The sequence below is a fragment of the Polypterus senegalus genome, chromosome 18 (genome assembly GCF_016835505.1).
Source record: "Polypterus senegalus isolate Bchr_013 chromosome 18, ASM1683550v1, whole genome shotgun sequence".
In the NCBI taxonomy this organism is placed as follows: domain Eukaryota; kingdom Metazoa; phylum Chordata; class Cladistia; order Polypteriformes; family Polypteridae; genus Polypterus; species Polypterus senegalus.
In genome coordinates this window covers 75655990-75674516 of record NC_053171.1, presented here as the reverse complement: position 1 = coordinate 75674516, position 18527 = coordinate 75655990, and the positions used below count along the sequence as shown (strand labels likewise).

At 39.3% G+C, this 18527-nt stretch overlaps 1 protein-coding gene across 4 annotated transcripts in view; it reads left to right on the top strand.

Moving 5' to 3' along the window:
• tmc4 (transmembrane channel-like 4) overlaps positions 1-18527 on the top strand; it is a 75889-nt gene that overhangs the window by 25594 nt on the left and 31768 nt on the right. For 3 of the 4 annotated variants that reach the window (XM_039741618.1, XM_039741620.1, XM_039741619.1), the window contains 8 exons: positions 2292-2496; positions 2583-2731; positions 4969-5130; positions 12332-12414; positions 12504-12652; positions 12834-12981; positions 15456-15629; positions 16958-17121. In XM_039741618.1, the coding sequence (XP_039597552.1) occupies positions 2292-2496; positions 2583-2731; positions 4969-5130; positions 12332-12414; positions 12504-12652; positions 12834-12981; positions 15456-15629; positions 16958-17121 (1234 nt within the window). Of the gene's footprint in view, positions 1-1818; positions 2497-2582; positions 2732-4968; positions 5131-12331; positions 12415-12503; positions 12653-12833; positions 12982-15455; positions 15630-16957; positions 17122-18527 lie in introns of those variants that run through there. The other variant, XM_039741617.1, reaches the window with a different exon arrangement.

The following is an 18527-nucleotide window of genomic DNA, read 5'->3' as shown; positions in this document are numbered from 1 at the left end:
CAATCTGTTAGGGCCTTTACACCAGGCTAAGGTTTATTTATCTATTTATTTATTTAGTCTATTTTTCTGGCTACTTATCTTTTTGTTTTCATACTGTAACATCGCCCAGAGTGAAGCTGGGAGCCTGACTGTGCAAGATCTGAAACAATTTTACTTTTAAACCAGCATGAGTCTGAAGTTTTCTTATTGAATTCCATGTGGTATGTAGCATTACTGATGCCTTTGTATTCTTTTCTTACTGTTTCCCACTTGTTTTTGATTGACTTTTTCTGACGAGGGCAATTGTGACAACAATGAGACTCCTATAATCCAGATATCCTAACACCAGCAGTTTCAGTTTCTTTCAGTTTCTTCTGGGTAATACATTAACATGTCTAGACCAAATGAGAGATATAATCCCTGTAGAGTTTTGTGAGCTCGCTTCAATTCTTCTGCCAGTGAGCTGGCCTGACACGTCTCTCTAGGGGCATCCACACTAAGTGGCCATACTACCTCCACTAGCTTTTCTTCATGCAGTCCAAGGTGCTCCCATATTTTCAACTTTCTTACCCTGTCATGCCCTGCATAGAAATATCACTTTTACCAGTAGTATCCAGAGCACCATTCTTTTGTCACTACCCAAAACATATAACTGTAAATGACCCCTAAGACATTGACCAAACTGTAGCACATTGTACAAGGACTCAGTTGCTGCTATACTACAAACAGGTTTTTCTGAGAGGGTAACCGGCCAGGACAGAGACATCACACTGAGTGAATTCTCCGGCAGTGACACTACGTTTTACCCTTTACATGTCACCTTTGTTGTCATTTTTGAAGTTGTGGCCTGTCTATTGCCTAATTCTTTTTAAGCTCATCTGTGTCATAATAATCTGTCCGTTTCCCTTCTTAGGACTGCTGTTTGGTGAACATCATTGATTAACTCATCCTTTCCAAAAACAGTCTAGCTGCTGTTAAGCATATGTTACCAGGCTCAAGCCTAGGGGAACCTGGGACAAGTACAAGCCACTGTTGCTACAGGGTGTAGCCACAGCGATATGTCGAAAAGCATAAAAAAAGCAGACAGCAGTCACAAGTCTCAGACCATACGTGTACTTTACTCTCATTTACCCAGAAATATATAAATGCTTCAGTCTCTGCATAGATGAACATGACGATCAGTTAAACAATGGTACATGCCAATTTCCTCTGCAGAACAACAGTGTAAACACATTTACTTTGGTTCAACAATAGTATTGTTGTTGGTTATCAAGAAGTACCTGATTAGAAACCAATATCCCCAGAACTCATTCATTTTTAAAGGAAGCAAGCAGTTCTGTATCACCACATTACAGTATGTGTTAATGAGATATTAATCAAATCAGTCTGATTATTCAAAGCACGTGACTCTTTTGCAAGACAAGTAAATGTTTATGTCCTGTAGTTAGCCATCCTCAATAATCTGTAGCAGAATTTCCCAGGAATTTTGTGTTTTCTTTAAAACACTGAATTCAAGCCCATTATACATAAAAACTCTTAAGAGGGTGTCCATGTCTAAGACATGGTTATCCTGCATTCATTTTGTTCCTGAATGGCCAAAGCTCTGCTTGCAAAGTATTTGTCTATCGAATTAATATCAGATGATTTGAACTATGCAAGATTATGATGGAGAGAATTGTATTTACCTTAATTTAAATACAGGGTGGTCCAGATCTAATTATGCAGATCCAGATCGTCTGGATGACTTTGATTTATGCGGGGACGATTCTTCATGTCGTTAGTTCGCACACTTCTCGATGGTCCGGGATTTTTCGGGTGATTTTCCATGTAATAAACTTAATAAGTTATAGCGTAATGAAAATTGCATAATTAGATCTGGACCATCCTACTGACTAAAGTGATGCCTGAGTGAACCTTGCCTCTGGACAGTAACAATGCTGCTCATTCACTTGCTGGTGGACCTGCTTTTAAATGTCCAATCTATTGAATGTATCCAAAGTGCTAAATTCCCAGCATATCTGGTTTAATTCCCTGGCCTAGGCAACTTCTTTGGCAAATTTTGCCCATGCAAGATTCCTGACTCTTAGAAGATCTTTGTTACAAACATGCTAGTTCCTATCACTGGTACCAATGCCTTTGATGTGGACAGATAACACAGAGTATGCACATATGAAAGGTTTTGTTCTTAGTATTGCTAAGGCCAAAGCTATGAAAGGTGGAGTCATGGAGTCATGTGATGTCATGGATTAATAAACAAATACTAAACATGCCTTTTCTTTTCTTTTTTTTCTGGTTGGGTGGACAATATGCAGGCAGTCAGCCTTATCTCCCTGACAAAGAAAGTACCTCATCTGGAAGAAAATCCAAACTTTCTGGGAATGAGATACTAGTGGTGACTCCTCGGTTATCTGCAGACATATTATCCTTTTTTAAAAAAATGCAAGAAAGTGGACAAAACCCAGAAAACTTCACTATAAGAGAGATGCCCCTCAGCATGGCGCAGAAACGGGAAATCAGGTATGCGTGATCAGGAGGAAACCCAGTAAGGGGGTTAACAGTGCAACACAAATATTTCACCCTACCTCTGTGCTTCTGATTTACAGACAGGTCCGAAAATTTTACATTCCTATCGTTACAAAATGGCAGTCATGGAAGCTCAAGAAGATGAGAAGCTTAAAACAATTGCAAGAAAACCTGGAAGACGTGACCTCCTACCTAGACCTATGGACGCAAGCTTTCCACAGAATTGGGGGTAAGACCTGAACCCTGAGTTTGAATAGGTGCTCTAGGTGGACTTAATGGTGGCTCCAGTCATGTTTTTGGAATATCTCTCTATTATAAAAAAAATCTTGGAAGGAAACAAGACAGGATTTTCTCAGACAGACACTTTCAAGTCCCGCGAGACGTGTCTTTGTGCCAAGAGATTTAACCAACGACCGGGGTCGGAAATAAAAGACAAAGAGTAGATGACAAAGTAGAATGTCGTAAAGAGTTCAAAAATGTTGGCGCAGTACACATGCAGAGCAGGTTAGAGATAATGGAAGTACGAAAATTCGAAAGTCTCCAAAAAAAAAGGAAAGTAAAGATTGTATTAGCACAAACAAGTAGAAATTATTACTCGGTGAAATAACAGAACAGCGAAAAGAGATCAAATATATTATTCAGATTTAAACTTTAAGTCAGAGACTTGTAGATCATCAAATTCATGTTACCATTAGGGAAAAAAAAGTAGTGTTTCTTCCCAATGAAGAGGCGTATCTGTGAGAATTAAAAGATTTGTCTGATGAAAGTGAAATCCGATGAGAGAAAATATTAAATTCCCACGAGATAAGAGCTTATGCAAAGTGATTTGAAAAAGTGCTGCCCACATAAGCACGCACACGGTTCAATCATTTCTCATTTGTGTGAATGCTGTTGTCAGACACAGTTCTTGTAGAGAGAAAGAAATGATATTCACTCACGGGCAGTTATACGTTGCATTGTCATGATGTAATTCCAAACACGGAATCAAAATTCAATGTGATATTGATGAAAAGGTAAAAACGAAAAGCGATCGAATATATGGACAGGTGAAATGACAGAAGTATGTAGATATCGTTTGGCTTTAAACTTTAAGTCACAGACTTGTAGATCGTATAATTCATGTTGTCATCAGGGAAAAGTAGTGTTTCTTCCCATTGAAGAGGCCTATCCGTGAGAATTAAAAGATTTATTGTTTGGTGAAAGTGAAATCCACATACGCGAGTGGCAGAGATGTGAAGTTACTGGCGAGCGAAGCCCCCTATTTGTCTAAAACTCAAAGTTTGCCCACACTTTAAGGTACTTGTTGAAAGTATCAATGAAAGTAATCCCCGAACACACCATGACACTTTTTTCCTTTATTGTTTCAGAATGTATGCATTAGCCACTGCTTATACAGTCAAGAAAGAGGGAAGTAGGTAGTATCAGGTTACACAAAATATTGAAGCAATAAATACACCTCACTGCCCTCATTGTCCACAGACCTGCACTAAACACTTTGCCTTCATATCGTTCTGGTTTTCTAACACTGGCTGCCTTCTCCTCCCATCAACCCACAGATTTAATGGACTGCAATTTTACAAGGGGTCAGGATAGTACACCACTAGCCTCCAAGCATATTCAATGGGGGGCAGGCCAACAAGACTCTCTACCTTTTAGACCTGTCCCAGTAATAATATTGCCATGTCTTTTAGCTCAGAGTTTAGACTGAAGATATAATTGTCAGTGTACTTGAATACTCGCAATTCTTATTATTCAGAAGCCAATTAGAGCCACATCATCAGTTTCTGTGCCAAATAAAAAAAACAATGTCCTTGTATTTCTAATCATTACATAAATTCAGTTCAATTCAATTTATTGTTGCATAGCGCACTTCACCGAGAGTGCTGCCTCAGAGCACTGTAACTAGTTCACATGTAAATGCAATTACAAACCTTACAAATTACTAATAAGCTGAACAACATAAACGTATCTTAACAATATTTATCCATTAACATAATTTTTGTACTATAACCAGTTGGCAACAGAGGAAAGGAAAATAAAAACTCCAGTCAGCTGTGTCACTGGAGAAAATAAACCTCTGAGGGGGACGATAGACACAGTCAGACATGGCCAGAGTCCTGGAGACATCATGAAACTGGCTGCCCACCCCCTCCTGTGTATTCCATAGTGGAATCTGTGCTGGGTACCTCCATTTATTCCTAGGCTCCCAATATCTCAGGTATCTTTTCATGAGCAGTAAACCAGCTTGTCAGCAGAGCAAGCACAGAATACAAGACCAATCAACCAATCAAACACCTCAACCTGAATATAACCACTTTGATTGTTCCGTCCATAATAAATAAATAAATATCTTGCATGTGGTTATGGTCGCCTATACCTTGGGCTGGCTTTGCCCATGACATATACAATCAAGTAAATTTTTACTTCACTCTGTGTACAATTAATTGTTTTTTGTTTGCCCTGCAGCAAATTTTGGAAATGGTATTGAGTCATACTTCAGATTTCTGCGTTTCCTGGTATTTCTTAACTTGATGTCCTTCTTCCTGATTGGGTGTTTTGTGCTGATTCCCAACATCACAATTAGGAGCCTAAAACTCACAACCACAAGCAACAGCTCCATTAAAACTGGTAAGTCACCAGACGGATTTTGATGTTTAGTTCTATATTGTATCCACATGCTTACTTTACCAGGTCTGAACAAAACTGAATTGCCTACCAATCAAAAAAAAATCCTTTGGGACCTTTATCTATCATGTAATCAGTTTCTCTTACTGTACAAAACCAATGCATTACAATTGCCTACTTTTTCACTCTTACTAATGTCATTCAGTAACTTGTTCTACTAATGTGATCTAGTAAACCCACAATCATGCTAAACATTTGACCTTTCACAGCCTATGAGCTTGTGGAAAGGGTGTGCCATATGGTGCCCCAGGTTTCACTGCATTAGGCCAAATACACTCACCTAAAGGATTATTAGGAACACCTGTTCAATTTCTCATTAATGCAATTATCTAATCAACCAATCACATGGCAGTTGCTTCAAAGCATTTAGGGGTGTGGTCCTGGTCAAGACAATCTCCTGAACTCCAAACTGAATGTCAGAATGGGAAAGAAAGGTGATTTAAGCAATTTTGAGCGTGGCATGGTAGTTGGTGCCAGAAGGTCGGTCTGAGTATTTCACAATCGGCTCAGTTACTGGGATTTTCACGCACAAACATTTCTAGGGTTTACAAAGAATGGTGTGAAAAGGGAAAAACATCCAGTATGCGGCAGTCCTGTGGGCGAAAATGCCTTGTTGATGCTAGAGGTCAGAGGAGAATGAATGGGCCGACTGATTCAAGCTGATAGAAGAGCAACTTTGACTGAAATAACCACTCGTTACAACCGAGGTATGCAGCAAAGCATTTGTGAAGCCACAACACGCACAACCTTGAGGCAGATGGGCTACAACAGCAGAAGACCCCATCGGGTACCACTCATCTCCACTATGAATTGGAAAAAGAGGCTACAATTTGCACGAGCTCACCAAAATTGGACAGTTGAAGACTGGAAAAATGTTGCCTGGTCTGATGAGTCTCGACATTCAAATGGTCAGAGTCAGAATTTGACGTAAACAGAATGAGAACATGGATCCATCATGCCTTGTTACCACTGTGCAGGCTGGTGGTGGTGGTGTAATGGTGTGGGGATGTTTTCTTGGCACACTTTAGGCCCCTTAGTGCCAATTGGGCATCGTTTAAATGCCACGGGCTACCTGAGCATTGTTTCTGACCATGTCCATCCCTTCATGACCACCATGTACCCATCCTCTGATGCCTACTTCCAGCAGGATAATGCACCATGTCACAAAGCTGGAATCATTTCAAATTGGTTTCTTGAACATGACAATGAGTTCACTGTACTAAAATGGCCCCCACAGTCACCAGATCTCAACCCAATAGAGCATCTTTGGGATGTGGTGGAACGGGAGCTTCGTGCCCTGGGTGTTCATCCCACAAATCTCCATCAACTGCAAGATGCTATCCTATCAATATGGGCCAGCATTTCTAAAGAATGCTTTCAGCACCTTGTTGAATCAATGCCACGTAGAATTAAGGCAGTTCTGAAGGCGAAAGGGGGTCAAACACCGTATTAGTATGGTGTGCCTAATAATCCTTTAGGCGAGTGTACGTGACTAACCGGGTAAATCTGGCCCTTTACTCAATTTTCCCACACACATTTTTCAGCTTCTTGTTTTAAAATGGACTTCACAAAAGTAGGTCTTGATTGTCTTCCATTGATTCTGTTCTGAATACCTGGAGAAATGTAGAGGTCTCTTTCATGGACCCAGGAACCCATCAACTTACACTCACATAAGTGTCATTAGAGCTCCAAAAACTTAAGGAATGGTTTGGGTGAAACGGTCTTTATTTTGCAATATGCATCTGGAGTAAAGGCAAATTAAGTGGTTTTCCTAATGTCCTCATCACATTTTTATTATTATTATTATTATTAATACCACTACTACTATTACTACTACTACTACTAATAATAATAATAAGAAGAAGAAGAAGAAGAAGAACAATACATTTTATTTATATAGCACCTTTAATGCAGCCACAAACATCTGCAAGGGTCCTGTTATTTTATATCAGGATAGTCCATATTGTGCCCTGCGGTGGGCTGGCACCCTGCTTGGGATTTTTTTCCTGCCTTGCACCCTGTGCTGGCTGGGATTGGCTCCAGCAGTCCCTCATGACCCTGTGTTCGGATATAGCAGGTTGGAAAATGACTGACTGACTGTCTGACTAGTCCATGTTGGTATTTGATAGATGTGAATCTCAGTGAAATCTGAGAAGTCCTAGTAGGAGTAGAAATGGCTGAGTTTCCCATTCTTTGTCTCTTTGCCTCTACCTACTCAAGTACTTGTACCTCTCTATAGCCATATAATAATTGTACAAAATCATTGTGAATTATAGCAAAATGTCTAAAGAAAAACATTAATTAGAACAATATCAGTCCATCCAATTTGTATTCCTTTTTTTCTGGGTCAGGGTGACAGTGTCACAGTATATGAAAACAAGGCAGGAAATAGCCTGTACACAGTTGATTTTGGTAGAAAAACATTATCCGATATGTCAGGACATTAGAAATTATGCATTACCAGTAACGGCGCACTGCACAATAATGTGCAGTGAATACATTTGACTTGATCATTCATAGTTTAGCTTTCGTTTGCTCAGAGGTTGATGTGCTTGCTGCTTCCTGAGCAGCTCTTCTTTTCTCCACTCTAGCGACCCGCTGCTTCTCTTCTTTCGTCGCCATCTTTTCGCGCTAAAACTGATTCAGTGTTTGTGTTGCAATTACTTTATGTTTTCTGTAATTTTTCACTTAAGCTGGCATTTAAGTCTTCAATCCGCCTCAAGAATGATGTAAAATATGAAGAGGTAGGGGAAGTGACGGCGAAGGTGGTAGGGTTAAGAACGGCGCCTGTACACATGCACCACACAGCCGCCCTGCTGGCTGCTGCTGAGAAGTAATTCTACAATAAAATAAAAATAAAAAGAGGAATCATCTTGGAGGTCAATCATCACCCCGAAAGCAGACAATAGACATCACGTAGTATATGTGTACCAGATTTCAGGTCAAACAGACAGATGATCGAACAGCCACGGTAGTGTATTATATAAGAAGATTGTGATAAAACATATTTTGCAGGTATATTGGATTAGAAAGCATTAAGTTTTAGTTTTTTCATACATTGGCAAACCTTTTCTTTTTTGTCATTATGGATTATTGATTGTAAATTACTGGGCTGCATTGTGCACTCAGCATATTATTAGGGTTAAAATGTTAAGGGCCGGGGTTGGGTGCTTTGGATGCTTAAATTAAAAGTTTAGAAAGTAGCATTCCTGACCATCACCACCCACTTGCGGCACTAATCTGCTGACTTCAGTATATTTGATAATCCACTTAATTTAGTGCTATCTGCAAAATGTAAATTACTTGTAAAGGTGTGTTTTCACAATGATCCCCAGAGTGCCTGTCATACTACTGTAAGTCGATAACATCAGACTATCTTCCCACACTTTCCCTTCAGTTAAACATCAAGGATTAAGCAACTACAAATGAATAAATTTAAAAATGGTGAGGTAGAAAGAATTCCATATGCTGATTTGTTCAACAAAATAACAAGGGGGCAAACAATCCAAAGAAAAATTGGGAAAAATTTGAAAGCAGAAAGGAAAAGAAACCAAAGAGTCCATGAGAAAAATAGGGCCAAGAATTGAAGTAAGTAAATGCGTTCTCCTACAGTGTGTATGTAAATATTGCATGGTCTTGTATTTTTTCTGTTTACATTATTTCTTGTCAGTGCTCTGTGCCTGGCTCATTTGGAGAATGCTGTTTAAGAATGAACAAATTCATCCACTGTGTAATACTCTATTTGTTGATTAAGGCAGTTAAGAAGTTCAGTTTTATTCCCGTATGTATGAATTTGCTGCGTTAATTTTTAAATTTTGAATGCATAATTTCCATTCTTATTTTTAATCATTTTGTCATTGATATTGACATGGTGCCAGTTTAGGTTTGCTGCCAATTCTCTGCTGTTTTTGTTGGTTTCAAAAACGTTCATCCTAATGTCACAATTGATGGTGCCACAGTAGTGCTGGCATACAAGCTTTTGGATATCTCAAACTAAAGACTTACGTGTGAATTAATTATATACGGAAAGGATCTTTAGACAGTCAGGACTTTCGCTTTGTTTTTTTAATGTCTAAATTTGGCTTAACATTTTGAATTTTTAACTTCTGCCTGTCATATGACTATTCTTTCACCTTTTTTCCATGTTTATTTTCTGGTCCTTGCTATCAATAATCTGTCCTTCAGGATGAGCATCTCATATCATCTGCTCTTAACAAATTCACTAGGTTGTGTGCCTCCTTTTTTCTGCATTATTATTCAGTGTCTTCTCTTTTCATTACTTGTCTTAAATATCTCAGAATTGCTCCTGTATTACCTCAGGACCTGTACACAGTCCTGGGGCCTCATGCATAGCATAACATGGCATATGGACAAAAGCGGAAATGTGCGTATACACCAAAAAAATCCAGACACATAAATCTGTGTGTATGTTATGACAACTTTCACGTTCTTCCGCTCCATAAATCTCGGTCAGTATGAAAAGTAACGCATGTCCCTGTCGCTCCACCCCAACTCCTCCCAGAATTACACCTCTTTGAATATGCAAATCAATTTAAATAGCCCCTTTATGTTTTGCATTTTGTGAAAAGACAATGGCAAAAGCACGGGGAGAAAGAAGAATTTCAGCAAATACCAAGTAGAGGCAAGGAAAAACGTACTATTTGTTGATTTAAGCAATGATATAAACAACAAAAGGAAGTTGATCGAGTGACAGAGTGGCAGAGAAACTTGAAAGTTCAAATTCAGAAAGCCGCACAGTGCCCGAAATAAATAAGAAGTGGTCAGATATCAAAGTTGTTGTGAAAAGGTGAGTCGTAGCCCACTGTCTGAATGTCATATGGAAGTATATTAGGGTACAGAGAAAAGAAAAAAAAACTGGGACACAATGAGAAAAAAAAGGTAGAAATTTCCACTTTAATCACATAGTTTATTTTTGTCATAAAAGTAGAGCATCATAAACTTCGTCTTAAAATCATTTAATTTAATAGTTTCTCAAATCCCGTCATAACTAAAGTAGCACGTTCAATGCTTTGTATTCTATGTACTCTCATGTGTGAATCGGTATGCGCTTCTGCTGACAGGACACAGAATACATTAAATTCATGATATTACAGCTCTCTGAACAATTTAAATATTAAGATGTATACTTGATATTTTCATAATGATAGAAATTAAAGCATGTATAAAACATTGAGGCACATTAGTGCAGTGGTAGCAACGAGCTGGCGCCCCATCCAGAGATTGTTCCTGCTTCCTGGAAGATGCTGCTTGCTGCGCCATGCACGACCTTCGATGAAATAATTTACTGCAGCAGTACTGTCTTTTTCAAACGGACAAACCCCCAATTCCTGTCCTTCCTTTTCTTTCTCCAATTAACCAATCGCCACACGATCAGCTCTGTAATAGATGTCAAGCCATCAGTAAGCTTAGGACGCAGATTCTTCAAAACTTTTAAGGAACATTGAAATATCTTTGTAGTACATGTTTAATTATTCTATCCATCTATCCATCCAGTGTCGCACCAGTCCCAGCAAGCATACAACGCGAGGCAGGCACAATCCCTGAACAGGGCGCCAGTTCATTGCTGACACTGCACCACCAAGTCCTTGCATATTTAATCATTAACAATACACATTATTTAAATTAAGTTAAAATGAATCTGTATAATGTAATATAAATACTTTACTGCATTTCGTCTTAAAAAATGATATCAAGAACTCCACGAAGATAGCACCTGGAAATCTAAATCGACTTAGAAGCCAGTCATCATCATCTGTAAATATGCGCTCTCTTCTAATGAATTGAATTCAATCCTTTATTGTTATTGTATGGTGCAATGAGATTCAATATGCAAATCCTCCAACAACAAAAACAACAATAATAATAATAATAGGATACAAAACAGTGAAAAACATACAATACAATATGAAAGCATAAGTGGCTCAGGTTGTGCAATATTACAACTGTAATGCAAGTTTATAGTGAGGCAATTGTACAAACAGTTCATTTATAGCTCTTGGGATAAAACTGTTTCTGAACCACAAGCTTTGTGCAGTAAAGGCTCTGAAGCATTTGCCGAATGGGAGAGGTTGAAATAGACTGTGCACATGGCTGAGGCAGCGTGTGCTAGAAGTTATATCCTGATAATCCTCTTTCCGATCAGCTGCTGTAAAGCGGTGATTCCATACTCGGATACAGTGGGTTAAATACTGTGAGTGGTGCACTGATAGTAACAACGCTAAAGTGGCTATGGTACAGGGGGTCCTCGGGTTACAACACTGTTCCGTTCCTACAACAGTGATGTAACCTGAATTTTGGTGTAGGTCGAAACACACTCTAGTCTAAGTCACTTACCTATCTTAACACATTTGCAAAATCATAATCTAGGACATAAAAACACAAAATCTAAGTCTGAGAAAAAAAGAAAAGGACATAAATATACTGTACTGTACACTGTACTGTAGTAACAGAAAAAATGAGTGTAAAAAAATCCTTACCTTTATTCCTTCTCATGCCTCAGTTTTTTAAAGTTTTTATGGGAGTGAGCGTTGTAAACTCGAAACGTTGTATGTCGAAACGTTGTAACCCGAGGACCCCCTGTATTTGGAATAGTTTGGCCATTCGGTGCACCATTATATGGTTGCAGGTTGATTACAATCAGATGCCTTGAATTTAAAAACGATTTGAGGTTAACTTCAGGGTATTTGATAAAGCTGCGTCAGGGATGTGAATCTAAAAAATAAAGGGAAACCACACAGGAACAGTAAGACTGCTTTGATGCTGGGTGCCACCAGTTTGCAAAACCAAGCGGAGAATTTGTGTACGCAAGGGATTGAGCTAGCGTGAAAATGTGTGTGGCTTTACGCCAAGTTTAGATTTTATACATCGCGATGTGAGAGTGGAAATGGGTGTACGCAACATTTTTGTGCGTACGCATTGTTTATACATGAGACCCTTGCTTCTCACCATCTTTAGCTCACTTGGACTGCATTACAGAACTTTCAGTCATTTTCCAAAGACAGGACACCACTAAGGGACATTTATCTTTATAGTTGACTTCTGCCACAGGACTTTAGACGGGTAATTCATAAAAATAAAGCAATAGTCACTCCAATTACATAATGCTCTACTGTTCTTTTTGCAGATACTGAGTGCACATATTACAACCCCACTCCAACTGGCCTTGTCAACTTCTTCAACTATGTGCTTGATATATTGTCGGGAACGGTTAGTAGCCACCTAGCTATCTGTCTAACTCCTTTGTATCTTTGTTTACGTCACATTACTAACTGAAATCCTTTGCTTATCCCACACAGGGTATGCTGGAATTTTCCTACCTTTTCTATGGGTTCTATGAAAGTGGAGAAGTAGATTTGGTAAAGAAGATCTCCTACAACATCCCAGTCTCCTACCTTGTCACATGCTTGTGTTACATGATGTTCTGCATCATCTGGATTGTACTGAGGTGACAGAACTTCCTTGATTTGGCTGTCACATTCTGTTCAAGTTATCCTAAGGAGTAGCAGTGCTAAGATAACTTAGGAACAGAAATCATAGAAGCAGATATCATGACTGCTTCAAATGTAGTCATGTGCCGCACAAAAAGAATTTTTTAGCAATCATGTATTTCTTTATTACTTTTGCAGGTCTGGTTCTGGTTTCAAAGCTCTAGTGCTAATTGGAGGTGAATCTCTGACACATTATGGCAGTTTGGTGTTCTCAGCTTGGGATTTCCGCCTAAAAAGTGAAAAATTTATAAAGCTGAAGCAAAAAACTATTCGTTTCGAGTTCCAAGTGAGTGTAATTCCATGTTTGAGTGAAGAGCTACACTGCTACATACTGTCATTTCAAAGCAGGACATGTTATGCTTCCAATAATATTGCTTTTTCTTATTCATCCATTTTCCTAACCAGCTTTATGCATTACAAAGCATATGAAAGTTGAGGCCTGTCTTTTTTGCATATAGTGCTGTTTAGGTGCCAACCATGGATGGGGTGATAATCTATTATGATGGATCTTTATAATACGCATACAAGACAATTTAAATGTTTTGATGTACGTATAATAATTTTAGCTTCCATTAACATGTTTATTTCATCTTTTTATTTCTATGTTCTACTTTCTGAAATTGTCAGTTTCACAGGTTTGCTGGGAGCCAGACCTGGCAGCATTGGACCCAAGCTATTATTTATTTATTTATTTATTTTAAATTCAGTGGTTTGATGTCTGTATTGGGTGATTAGTGTTGCCACCTCAGAGCTCCAGGAGACAGGATTCGGATCTGAACCCCGTCTTTGGGGGTTTTCACATCACACTGCAAAGACATGTAGTTAGCTAGACTAGTGATGGAGTGTGCCCTGCAGATTGACATCCTTTGTGCCCACCATGTGACCAGCACTACCAAGACGTTTAGCTCACTAATTGAAGAGTACATTCTTTCTACGATTTTACATTATTCTATTTCTTAAACTCACAACAGTATTATTGTATTCATTCCTTTTGGTTTGCTTTGAGTCTGTTAACATTGTTATTCCTCTAGAAATGTTGTACTGTTATAGGTTCATTGTTTAGGTACATCTTGTCAGCCTAATTGTAATGATTTAACACTTTCTCTACTCACTCTCCTTTTTATTTTCTGCAATCTGTTTATTTTTAATTTTTTCTGTTTTAGTTTTTGTTTAGTCTGTGGGCGGTACAGGTGGCACAGCAGGCAGTGAGGCTAGCTCATAGCATTAGGAGCCCAGACTGACTGTAGTTAGGTGTCTTTGTGTGAGGAGTTGGCTCATTCTTTGTGCATATGTGTGAACACTCTCTTATGTGTACAATACAAAGGCAAACTATGAGAGTGGTGGGTTTACACTCCATTGGCATTACTGCATGTAGCACTGCCCCATGATGGGCCAGAGTACTGTCCAAAGTTGGTTCCTGCCTATTGACTGCTGCTGGAAATGGATAGACAAATGGGTGTTTCAATTCTCGCTCTTACCTTTGTTATCATTTATTCGTACTCTTAGCTAAAAATCAATCAATCAATCAATCAACATTTATTTATATAGCACATATTCATACAAAAAAATGTAGCTCAAAGTGCTTTACAAAATGAATAGAGAAATAGAAGACACAATAAAAGATTAACATAAGTCAACATTAATTAACATAGAATAAGAGTAAGGTCCGATGGCCAGGGTGGACAGAAAAAACAAAAGAAAGGCTGGAGAAAAAAATAAAATCTGTAGGGGTTCCAGACCACGAGACCGCCCAGTCCCCTCTGGGCAATCTACCTAACATAAGTCAAACAGTCCTCTTTGTATTTAGGGTTTTCATGGAAGGACCTGATGATGATGGTCATGTAGACGTCTGGCTTTCAGTCCATCAATGTTGGTGCATCATGATGCTTTGAGTAGGTGGTGGTGGCGCAGGCCGCCACCACAAAGAAACCGGAAAAAGAAACAGAAGAGAAAAAAAAAAAAAAAAAGTTGCCAAGATTCTGCTAACAAATATGGAAAAGACATTTCTTAAAATCCATCCATTCAGTTTTATTATTGAAAATACTTGATTGCAAATAAACAAAAGGGTTGCTATATTTTGAAAATTCAATGCTAGAATCACTGATTGAGGTGGCAGTATGAGATACCTTTTATGAACATTCTGGACACCAACCACATTACTTTCATACATCAATTCACTGATTTTTAAAGAGCTGAAACCTAACTCTATAGCATCTAGAAAAGAAGGTTTAAACAAATAGGCAGCCCAAGGCAATATAAAGGTGCCAGTCTACCAGACAGGATTGCTTTGGACAGCAGATGGAGAACAGTGTGGGCAAAAGGAGAGAAAACCCAATAAAAGCCACCTTGATGGCAGTCAAACCATGGCCCAAGTACAATAAGCAGTGCTGATTAAGCTTCCAGGCATTATTGTAGAAAAGCAAAAACCAGGTGACAATGTGGTGACAAAGGTGATTATCACAATGTGGGTAAAATGTTCAGTGAACAAAAGAAAGCCAAGATGAGAGGGTAAGCTTCTTCTGTTAAGCCTAAAAAGCGCTTACCTTGCAGTTACATTTCTTCCTTCAGTTATACTCATCCAACCCACTATATCCTAACTACAGGGTCATGGGGGTCTGCTGGAGCCAATCCCAGCCAACACAGGGTGCAAGGCAGGAAACAAACCCCGGGTAGGGCGCCAGCCCACCGCAGCAGTTATACTCAGTTACTGCAAATTTCACTTTGGAGTTATTTTCTCTATTCTTTCTGTCTTTCCTGCAGATGGAGCTAGAAGAAGCTGAAGCTCACAGAGCTGCGGTACACCGCACCATGTCTGAAAATGCTCGTCTGTACAGCTACCGGGTGGCCCTGAACCTTGTGGTAATAGCCTGTATCATTGGCGCCTTCTATTGTATTTACTTGGCTACTCAGGAGTCGCAGAGGTTGCAGAACGAGGTCAGTCTGAACACGAGCAAAGTCTGAGTAAGGCAAAATTCTTTCTGTTTTCTTAATATGCCTGTTTTGTCCATCAGTAGTGTAGAAAGTATGTATAAGGAGACTAAACTGGTGATTTACTTTGCTTACTTCTGTCTAGAAATAGTGATGTGTTCATTTTTCATTCTGGTCCAGTATCCTTATGAAAGGTGTGAAGAAAAGATAAAGTCACTTAATAAACATAATGCCATGTACAATGGATGATGAGGAACCATAAATAGCCTTCATGTTTTAAAACCAGCCTTAAACGGGAAGTTCTCTCTCTCAGACATATTGGCATGTAGTAACACATAACCAAAGCCCAAGTCAATGTCCCAAACTATTTTAATATATTGTTTGTACAAAAATAAATGCTTTACTAAGATTATTAAGGTTATTTACCCCCCACTCCGTTTTTGGGTTCTAACATTTTTCTAAATAGGCTTTTGACATAATTTTGTCTCAAAAAGTAATTTCAGCCATTTCATTTTTTTTTTTTTTTGCTATTTACATTTTTAAATAAAAGATGCAACATAATAACAAGAGTCACATCCAGAGTGGTGCTGTTATCTGAAATAATCAATATGTCACTTGCACTTTAGCAATCTGCTGCTCAACAATAAAAGACAGTTTTGTCCGATCTCGTGTGAGTATGTAAGAAGACAACTCGAGGACATATTACAGATATAAGCTTACTAGAAGATAGCCTTTGCTTATTTTGAAATATTGAAATGTACAAAACATTTTTTGGGAATGTAATGCAATATTAATACTGAATAATAAAGGAGTAAATCAGGGAGGGGGTTGGCAAGGTGGCGCAGTGGTAGCGCTGCTGCCTCGCAGTAAGGAGACCCAGGTTCGCTCCCTGTGTGGTATTTTGCATGTTCTCCTCGTGCCTGCGTGGGTTTCCTCCCACAATCCAAAGACATGCAGGTTAGGTGCATTGGTGATTCTAAATTGTCCCTAGCGTGTGCTTGGTGTGTGTGTGTGTGTGTGTGCCCTGCGGTGGGCTGGCGTCCTGCCTTGCACCCTGTGCTGGCTGGGATTGGCTCCAGCAGACCCCCGTGACCCTGTGTTAGGATATAGCGGGTTGGACAATGCCTTTCTAAATCAAGGAGGTTTTAGTTTGTTTTAAGTCTTTTCCAATATTAGCATTTTGGATGAAAAAACTGAGCAGCAGATAAATGGTTTAGGATCCTGTATGTCAATAAGCGTGTATTCTCCTCTTAATAAATCTGCTATTAAGAAATTCCTGAGATAACTTTATGAAACCAAAATTTTACCTACCTGCATTGTTTCCAATTCCTCAGCAAGACTTTGTGACCAAGACGAGCTTCCTCCTGGGACTGCTAATTGAATACCTTCCCTCTGTTGTCATCACTGCAGCCAACTTTGTTGTCCCGATGATCTGTGACTTCGTCATGCGCTTTGAGGCCTACACCCTATCAATGCAGATTAAAGTTATTCTCTTCAGGTAAATCTCTCCTGAGATTTTGAACTCTCTATATGTCATGATTCTGACTTGTACAAAATAATTTGAAGAACATTTGGGATGCAGCACAAATATTTTCCATAGTTACATTTTTTTCATGATTACTACAGGTGCTGGTCATAAAATTAGAATATCATGACAAAGTTGATTTATTTCAGTAATTCCATTTAAAAAGTGAAACTTGTATATTAGATTCATTCATTACACACAGACTGATGTATTTCAAATGTTTATTTCTTTTAATTTTGATGATTATAACTGACAACTAATGAAAGTCCCAAATTCAGTATCTCGGAAAATTAGAATATCAATTAAGACCAATGCAAAAAGGATTTTTAGAAATGTTGGCCAACTGAAAGGTATGAACATGAAAAGTATGAGCATGTACAGCACTCAATATTTAGTTGGGGCTCCTTTGGCCTGGATTACTGCAGCAATGCGGCGTGGCATGGAGTCGATCAGTCTGTGGCACTGCTCAGGTGTTATGAGAGCCCATGTTGCTCTGATAGTGGCCTTCAGCTCTTCTGAATTGTTGGGTCTGGCGTATTGCATCTTCCTCTTCACAATACCCCATAGATTTTCTATGGGGTTAAGGTCAGGCGAGTTTGCTGGCCAATCAAGAACAGGGATACCATGGTCCTTAAACCAGGTACTGGTAGTTTTGGCACTTTGTGCAGGTGCCAGGTCCTGTTGGAAAATGAAATCTGCATCTCCATAAAGTTCGTCAGCAGCAGGAAGCATGAAGTGCTCTAAAACTTCCTGGTAGACGGCTGCATTGACCTTGGACCTCAGAAAACACAATGGACCAACACCAGCAGATGACATGGCACCCCAAACCATCACTGACTGTGGAAACTTTACACTGGACCTCAAGCAACGTGGATTCTGTGCCTCTCCTCTCTTCCTCCAGACTCTGGGACCTTGATTTCCAAAGGAAATGCAAAATTTACTTTCATCAGAGAACATAACTTTGGACCACTCAGCAGCAGTCCAGTCCTTTTGTCTTTAGCCCAGGCGAGACGCTTCTGACGCTGTCTCTTGTTCAAGAGTGGCTTGACACAAGGAATGTGACAGCTGAAACCCATGTCTTGCATACGTCTGTGTGTGGTGGTTCTTGAAGCACTGACTCCAGCTGCAGTCCACTCTTTGTGAATCTCCCCCACAGTTTTCAATGGGTTTTGTTTCACAATCCTCTCCAGGGTGCGGTTATCCCTATTGCTTGTACACTTTTTTCTACCAGATCTTGTCCTTCCCGTTGCCTCTCTATTAATGTGCTTGGACACAGAGCTCTGTGAACAGCCAGCCTCTTTAGCAATGACCTTTTGTGTCTTGCCCTCCTTGTGCAAGGTGTCAATGGTCGTCTTTTGGACAACTGTCAAGTCAGCAGT